Source organism: Melanaphis sacchari, unplaced genomic scaffold (genome assembly GCF_002803265.2).
Source record: "Melanaphis sacchari strain LSU unplaced genomic scaffold, SCAv2.0 Contig125_pilon_pilon, whole genome shotgun sequence".
Lineage (NCBI taxonomy): Eukaryota > Metazoa > Arthropoda > Insecta > Hemiptera > Aphididae > Melanaphis > Melanaphis sacchari.
The window spans coordinates 1-9,791 of NW_020270502.1; the positions used below are offsets into that span (position 1 = coordinate 1).

General features: G+C 30.9%; 1 protein-coding gene across 1 annotated transcript in view; it reads right to left on the minus strand.

Moving 5' to 3' along the window:
* Nucleotides 1-7,264: 7,264 nt before the first annotated feature.
* LOC112591000 (zinc finger MYM-type protein 1-like) overlaps nt 7,265-9,791 on the minus strand; it is a 3,717-nt gene continuing 1,190 nt past the window's right edge. Inside the window, exons 4-6 of the mRNA XM_025334621.1 lie at nt 8,271-9,672; nt 7,630-8,213; nt 7,265-7,518 (exon numbers count right to left, since the gene is read on the minus strand). Coding sequence (XP_025190406.1) covers nt 7,265-7,518; nt 7,630-8,213; nt 8,271-9,672 — 2,240 coding nt within the window. The remainder of the gene's footprint in view (nt 7,519-7,629; nt 8,214-8,270; nt 9,673-9,791) is intronic.

Sequence of the window (9,791 nt, forward strand, 5' to 3'; positions counted from 1 at the left end):
TCATATCAAATCATTATATAATCATACATTATAGAGGTCACTGACCCTGGCAATCCGCAATTTAACATTTGATACAAAATAGTTTCACAAATAGTAACTCACCTGTAATACCCGTAACCACGAATTTGAATTTGTAACCTAAGTATACTGCCCAAAAACTATTCCATTTGTGTGTAATGAGTGGATCAGCACCCGCTACTCGAAAAATCGACTTACGGGTCCGTAACGTTCGAGAGGTTAGTAACCAATTCGTAATAATTCGTAACCACGAATTTGGAATTTGTAACCTAAGTACTACCGCCCAAAATCCAATTTCCATTTGCGGGTGCCCAAAACCAAATTATTTGTGTACTACAAAGTATTAAAATATAATGACCGTGGTAGGTTTATTACCACCTAATAACTAATAATAAATGAAATCAAATTTACAATTGTTTTATTATTAATACTTCTTTTTTAATTCATTTATTTTAATTTAATAATATTTAAAATTATTTATACGTTACCCTTAAAATAAAATAAAATTTAGTGTAATCAAATTGTAAATATAATTAATTCAACATTAACTTCACATTTCTTGTTTACATTTAAAACCTTTTCTTTACAGTCATCATATAACTCCCATCTTTCATTAGACCTATATGCATATGTTGTATAATGGCCAGCTGTTTTAAACCTAAGGTTTCCTCTTGTTGGTGAACTGAATGCAATAATTCCCCTCATCGTATATTTTTTTTTGTTAATTACGACGTTTTTGGGAACATTTTCAAGAAGCATTTTGAAAGGCTTGACATAATTTTGATTGATTGTATCTAGTGGTGCACTTTCAATATCTTTGCTTGTATCAGCGTACAACCCTGTAATCATTTAAGATTAAAAAGAAGTAGGTATATTATTCATAATTTATTATTTTAATGTTAAAGTTTATTTATAATATTTTACCTGCTGGCATGGAGTTAAGTTCAATAATTAAATATTCTCCTAGTGTCATAATTGAATTTTTCTTTTCCTCACAAGTATCGCATATTTCATCTGAATCAATTATATTTTCAATTTCATTTTTTACATCAATTTCTTCATCATATATGTTTATTGATATTACTGTGGATGATAAAATTGTTTTTGTCATATATTTTTCACAACGTTCATTAGGACAGTTTATATGACGTGTTATAGACGGTAATCCTTTTAAAAGCTTCTTTGTTATACTGGTTGCTGTATCTGTCACGTCAATAAGTTCTATACCTCCAACCAAAGTCGAACATTTAAAATGTGGATATATTAATTCAACTCTTTTCTTATACATTTTTTTTCCTTTTGGACTTAACATATTTAATATAAATTCAATTATTTTATTTTCACCAACTAAACTGAGTAAAAAGTTTTTGAATATTTTACTGTCAGATGCTGAACATGCCAAAACAGTCATCAACGAATCAAAAGCACATGTGTTACTCAATATAAATTTATCGTTGGACCCAGACAATTCCTTAATTTGTACAGTTCGGTTTTTAAATAAATTTCCGTTTTTTAGAAAATAAACTGAAGCCGATGATCCTTTTTCATTAAAATTCAATTCATCAAATCCTGGCTGTTTAGAAAGATATGATGAAGCAGATCTTGATTTTTTGGAGCTTTCGCTTGAATGTCTTTTCCCCCATTTTTCTGTTGCATTGTTTTCAACAATAATATCTGCGCAACTCAGGCAAATCCTTTCTTCTCCACATCCTTCTTCAGTGTTCGAGGCTGGAATAGAACAGCCAAATAAATGAACATTTTTCCGACATGTTCTGCATTTATGAAGATCAGTAGGAAAGTCACCATTCCTGCATGCCAAACACGAGTTAGACGAACTTTGTACCACTAAATTACCGTCCATTTCACAATTTCTCTTATGAGCTATGTCATATTCATAGTCTATAATACCTTCAATTTCTGTTTCTGCTACGTGATCTAAGTAAAGTTCTTTATCGTTCTCCGTATCTTCGTCAACTATATTATCACATATCTGTATTTCATTGACATTTGGTGTAGAACCTTGTAATAGTAGATTATCGCCTCTGTAATATTTAATTAATTTTTCCAAAAATGTATCTACCCTTAATGGTAATACATCGTTTTTGAAGACTCGGTGTTTTAAGTTATTGAAGTTGCTTTCGATTCGGCTGCTCGATGCTGTTTCACTTCCATATCCAAATATTGTTCTCATTATTCCTGACCAGCAAGGAAATAATTTCATCGCATTTATTATATGAGGTACTATTTCCAACTCATACTGGACATTATCTTCTATACCTATTATAAACAAAAACAAAAATTAAATTAGATATTTTGAAGCATAGGGCAATTATTCAATTTAGGTACCTTTTATTCCTAATTCCACTTTTAACTGACATACGTTTGCAATTGACTTGGTCCATTCTTTGAATGATGAACTATTAAGAGATATAGATTCATCGTTATCTACTTCATTTTCATTTTGAGGTGAAATATTGTCCTGCTGATTTATATCAATCAGTGGGTCGACAAAATCAATGACAGTAGCAGTTATGCGATTCTTGAGATAAATTTTTGATTCAGCACATGGCGTTAGCTCGCCGTTTTCATCTAGCCCATCAGTTTCGCTATATGCAATAGTAAAAATCGCCTCCAAGATAGTTTTAGCTTCAGTTAACTCGGTACATAGTACTAAAAGGCCCATTGCTCGTACATATAACTGTTTGGTTCGTATAAACTTCTTGTTCTTTAGACATGGCCATTGTGTTACGAGATGCATGAAATGGTTAACATCATTCCGTATATAACAAGATGGAATTTCTGTATAACGTTGTCCTTGTGTAAGTTTTAAACAAACATCTAAATACATCTCAAGTGAAGTATACTGCGTAAAACTTTGAACCAGAGCTGACATAAGAGCTAGAGATTGATCACTTATTACCACTTTAGGAGACCGAACACCACAGCGAAGCCACCGTTGAATCCACACTCTGATTGAAATATTGTCATGCTCTTCAGATAACATTGATAAGGCAGTAAATGTTTGATCATTAACTTTCATTACACCATCATACAAAAATATTGACCCACTATATGTATTATTTTGTCGTTTTAATTTTCTAACACAACTGCCAGTTGCATCGAAACACATAGTTGGTGTATCAATCTTAGAATAAGATTCTTTATACACTTTAAGTTGAAGATCACTCCAAAAATGAACAAAAAACTTATTAATACCAATGTTACGTATAGCAGAACCATATCCTCCATTTTCTTTCATTATACATAACGCTAACACTGGATCTGCGTGTAGCCTTTCAGCTGCGATCGCTCTGCTTTTAGCTTTTTGTAAGCTATTTAAATTAGGCACTTGTGCTGGAATTAAATCACCTATAATTACATAATATAATTTTTCATTGAATTTATTAAAACTGATTTTTTTTATTTAACTTTTATTGTTACACAATAAAGAATATTTTTATTTATTTTACATTTTTTATTCGACCAGTATTTTTTTATTCAATTGAGAATATTTTTTATACTATTGGAACTTTTTTGTCCTAATTAGACTTTTTATCGAACATATTTTTATCTAATTACAATAAAAAATTCCAAATAACATAAAAAATATTCTTAATTGTTTAATAACATAAGTTAAATAAAAAGTCCAAATTTAATAACAAAAGCCAAAATTAATAAAAATATCTGACTAGATCAAAAAAAAAAAAGTGAAGTCAAATAAAAAATGTCAAATTTACTAAAATTCCTAAATTAATAAAAAAATTAAAAATTATACCTACCTAAATTATAAACAATAATTTGTCTCTTTGAATGCAATATGATTGGGCCAATCATATTTTATGTATTTTATGTGGGTCACATTAATTACCAACTATTACCTAACTCAGAGGTTCCCAAACTTTTTCTACTCGTGGAGCCCCTTCTAGAACTGAAGTTTGCTCATGGCGCCCTTATATAATTATACACTGAAATATTAAATTTTAATTTTATTAGGTAAAGTCAATTAGACATAGTTTCAGGGCTTGAAACCGAAAAAAAATTTTCCGGTTTTGGTTTCGGTTTTTAACGGTGTAAACCGGTATTCAAAATCGGTATCGAAAATCGGTTTCAAGCCCTGAATAGTTTATTTGTAAACTACCATCAACTTTTGATTTTCGAATGGTAACCTATACTTAAAATTTCATAAATTGATAAGGCTATTTTTTTTATGAATTATCACGTTTAAATTTTCATTTTTCGTTAATCCGTTGATGAGATATTGTTCTTCAAAGTTGAGTTGTTTTAGGAGGTGGTTTTGTGTGTAAAATAAATGTGCTATACCACGTCAGTAGATACCGCAGTTATAAGGATTTTTATGCCCCAGGGAAAAAGATATTACATTTTAAAATCAATTCAAGTAGGTGCAGTAAGTTTGAGTTGTGCCCCTAAATGTATTGTATAATATCCATTTGGCTGGGTGTTCGCCGTTCGCCCCACGGAAGGTGATTTCGGCACTGGTCATTATAATTCTACCCTGAACATATCGAAGTATGGAAATTAATCAACATAGCTCACCTTCACTCATAAGACGATTTGCTTCATCTTTTCTATACACAGATGGAACCACTTTCATTTCTACCATCGACGATACAGCTCGATGTAATTCCGATCCCATCAATCGGCGCCTTTTTATATGTTTCTCTTTATAGTCACCATAGTATGTGCAGTTCATCACAACTCTAAATTATACAATCATTTTCATTTAGATACTTAAAAAAAAAAAAATTATAAAAATTTTACCTTGCATTAACAGCGGGTATATCTTCCACAACACCCTCAAATAATGAATGGCAATCTGTGCACCTACCACGTATATTTATAAACACTTTTCCCATGACTGTCACTTGTGCCTTTTTAAATGATATTGCACATGGCAATTTAGAATGTAAATAAAAATGTTCCTGAACAACATTGCTCCAAACATAAGGTGTTAATATATCATAATATCGTATGCCACGTTTTTCCTTGTATGCTTTTTTTTGCGGTTTTATAGCATTCCACTCTTCAACAGAAAACGTTATAGAGAATTTTAGTTCATTGTAACGTTCCTCGGATTCACTGGCTTCACTGCTATCATCCGTTTCAGAATGAAGACCGTCTAAGAATAAAATTAATTCATGTACGATTTTGAAATTCAATGTGTAACAACTATCGATAAACATTTAATTATTTTTAATAACTACTGTCGAAAACACGATAACCCTAATTTAAATCCAGAGAGAAAAGATTACAATTTATTTACTTAAATTACCTTCTATTTCATCTATTGTTATAGAACAGTTATCATTTTTGTGCGATGAACTAGAAGTTGACGGCTTCACACCCAATTTTTCCAATAATCCACCTCTATTGAGTGCCACACGCAGTCGCACAGATGCTGGCGTTACTTTACCTGTTTTACTGATGCCTTGAACCTGCTTAGCAATATTTTGCCACACAACATCAGTTGTACCAACAATTCCTATTATTGAAATTGATAATTTTATTATTAAGTTCCTATTATTGAAATTGATAATTGTATTATTAAGTAATATTAATCTGTAATTGTATTTAAGAAAAATGTATATTATAAATAAATATACAACCAGTTTTAGTTATATATGTCTAGTAGGTGCCTACTGATATAACATTGTGCAGTCAGCACATTCAAATGGTACATTTACGGTAATATTAAGGAAACTCACCACCACGAAAGTGATGTTAGCCCAAACAACTATGGTCCAATAAAATATCTATATTTAATAAAAAAAAAAGGTGCTCTGCTGTACAGTAGGTTACAAGTGGGTCACTGTATAATGGATGATATTAAGTTTGAATTCAATGATATATAATATCATTGTATAAGAAAAACGATTCTGAGCGGAGACGGTACGTCAGTCTAGGTATAAGACATATTATATACTTATTTATCGTATTAAAAAAAATTTACCTAAAATAGGTACCTATAATAAATTCCAAATTAATACAATGATTATTGATTTTCTATCATTGAATTCAAATTTAGCACATCCATTACAGTGACAAAATCTACAAATTACTATAATACAGTAGGTAGAGCAGATCTGACTTCCCCCGATAACTTTTTTTAATGGTTTCAAAAAAAATTGAACACTACAACCACAGAACTAAATAAAATGATATATAAATTATAATTACTTACCTCGACCACCGTCGGTTATGATATCATCTTTATGTAATAATATTGCGGCATCTAAATGTTTTGAATCGACATTTGGAGTTCTTCCAGCCATTTTAATGAATGATAATACGCAATCAGCAACAAACGTCTATGCTTGTTAATATTCGTAATGAATGACACACGTAAACTATATTATATTATGCAAGTGTGTGAGTGTAACAAAAACATCTGGCAATAACATGGGTTTTTCCCAAAAGTAAATAAACATGATAACAATTTAGATCTCCGCACGTCTCCATCAAATATGTCCGTTTGGTATTTATTCAAGCAACAACAATAAAATGAAATAAAATAGTTATTTTAAATATAGCTTTAAGCCGGATTCCCACAACTGGTGTAGGTACTTGCCAAATATTCGTCACTTGTGTATACTTGCCATGTAGTGGGAACGGTATACTTGTACAATTATTTGTCACTGGTACATTTCCCGAGGATTGTCGGTAAACGTGTCACAAGTCAAAGGAACGCCAATATACTTGACAAGTACACCAGCCATGGGAACACTCATGTTTTCACCATTCGCCTAGACCTGCAGGAATACGGTAGCATCTAGCGCATATGCAATGTGACATATCCAATATTGAAAACCTCCGATAGCGGACGTTTTCTTGTGAAGCAACTACAAACTTTTACAATTTAAACTCTCTGAATAGCGGACACTCCGAATAACGGACAACATTTCAGTGACTAGGAATGTCCGGAATTAGGGTTTCACTGTAGGTAAGTATATTATTCAGTGGTGCCGAACTCGGAATTTTTTTGTGAAGCGAAATCTAGAATTTTTACCCACCCACCCAAACTTTTCAGTCATCTAATATGATAAAAAATACACAATATTTTTTTTATTAAGATTATTTAATGAGTTTTTACATGATTACACACGGGTTATAAAATTATTATTATAAGATATTATAATTGCAAGACAATAGTAAAGCTAATTAGCTTTATAATTTATTTTGTTTATTACATAAAATACAATGTATTACTAATATATAAATAATTAAACAATTAAGTAAGCAGCTTAGCTAGAAATGAACTATTGGAAGCAAAGTATTTGATCACACATTCTGTGTCAATTTGTACATCTAATTCGCACGCCATTATCATAAGTGCTTCCAATCGATCTTCTGACATAGTACTTCTTAAACGGGTTTTCACTAATTTTAATTTTGAAAACGTTCGTTCAGGGGAAGCACTGGATACTGGTAGGGTAACAGCAATACTGAGTGCTGTGTACATGGTTGGAAATATATCTTTTAATCCTGATAAATGACAAACTTTAAAAATTGTATTAATAGTTCCACTATTATTTTTTTTACTATTTTTATCTATCTTATTATATTGAATATCATCATCATCATCATCATCATCACCGTCTGAATCACATTGTATCCAAGAATCTTTGTTGGTATCAGAAAATTTTTCTGGAAGAATCATTATTTTTTCAAAATCAAAGTAAGACTTGGAGAACTGAACATATTCTTGTTTTAAACTTTCATCATTAACAAATTTACCATATACCTCAGAAAACCCTTTAAAAGCATCTTTTGGTATAATATTGGTCTCGGCCACTTCTTTCAACCGTTTATGTGAAAATAGGCTTAAGTCTTTAAAAAATGGCATTGTTTCTTCATTGAACCTTTTAGTTATTTGAGTAGTGGTAATATCGAGAATTGTATAGAAAGTATTGACTTTAAAATTTTCCATTTGGTCAATAATACGTTGATCAGAAGAGACTTCGCCTGGCATTTTTTTAGTACGACGAATTCTATTAATAGGTAATGGTGCAAAAGAAAATTCATTATTTTTTGATTGTATAAAATCGTCTTTTTCTTGTATAAGATTTTTAAATTCATCATCACTTCTAAATGTTTTGATAGTATTAAGTGTTTGTTGAACATGGCTAATAGCAGCACATAAATCGATATCAACACTTTGCAGACATTTACTAAGAGTACTAGTTTTATCAAATATTTTTTTGAAAATAAGTGCTGTTAATAAAAATCGTTCTTGCAATAAGTAATCAAGTAAGCTTCCAGATTTAACACTTGAAACTCTATCTGTCATAGGGTCATCTTTAATATCGAATAATGTGTCAATAATAGCATCATAAGTATCAAGAACGGTTTGAAGAGAAAACGAATGAGATGACCATCGAGTGGTTTCAACTCTCTTGAGTCTTCGAAGTAATTTATTTGGATACCTTGTTTTCTGATTAGTACTATAAACATGTACACGCTTCTTACTACTTCCTATAAAATCATATAATGTTTCTAAATATCCAAATAAATCTCGAGCCTCTATACAACAGCCAACAGCATCAATAACAACTAGATTAAACCGATGAGCCCAACACCAAATATACACTGCACATGGATTTTCTTTTTTGACAAGAGATTGAAGTCCATTATAGGAACCTCTCATGGACGCGGCACCATCATACGATTGGCCAACAAGATTTGTTCTCCAATCTAAACTCATCTCTGAACAAATTGAATCTAACATTGTTAATAAATGTATTCCAGTAGTCTGGACAGTCTCACGTAGAGCAATAAGTCTTTCACAAACAGTGCCATCTTCTTTATTGATATAACGAATGACTAAAGATAGTTGTTCTTTCCGTGATACATCAAATGTCGTGTCTAATGAAATACTAAAAAATACAGCAGTTAAGATTTCTTTTTTAATAACATCACGTATATTTCTATAAATAGCTTCAATTAGTTGGTTCTGTCTCTGCCAAGATATAAAATTGTAAGTTTTTTTTCCTTTTAACTCAACACTTGTAACGTAAGAAGCTAGAGCAGGCGAATATTTTGCAAGAACTAAGACCAAATCTTTATAATTACCCCGAATGTTTTCTTGCCATCCTTCTCTATGACCTCGAAAAGGTAAAGAGTGTCTGCCAAGATACAATGTTAAATCAATTAAGTGTTTAACAATTTCTTTATTAAAAACAATATTAGTATTGGCGGATTCTTTCATAGACTGGATAAGAGGATATTCAGCTTGCCTATATGCTGCTTTTATCGAAGCCATAATATGAGCTTCTGATGTTTCATGTATTATTATACTAATGGTACCTTTGTTCCAGTTAGAAAATCCATATTTTGTCCAGTTTTGCTTATTATTTCTTGCGAATAATGCACAGTACAAACAATATATTTTATGATTTTTAATAGAATAAGATAGCCATTTTCTTTGTGATACTTCACCAGTAGACCGTTTATGCCAGTACCAGGATTCATGAAAAGATCTGCCATTATGGTCCTTGGGAAATTGTTTGCCAGGCAATTCATTAGGCAATGGTTGAGCAGCACCAATCTTCAAAAAATAGCTTATCAATCCTGGATCAATATTTTCAATTTGACTCAAAATTGCAGGATCGTTGCTAAGTTCGTTGAGTTCTTTATATACTAAAAACAAATGTAAATTAACTACTGTCTACTAATGTATGATATTAATTTTATATTAAATTATAATTATATTATATTTATATTAAATTATAATTATATTATATTTATATTAAATTATA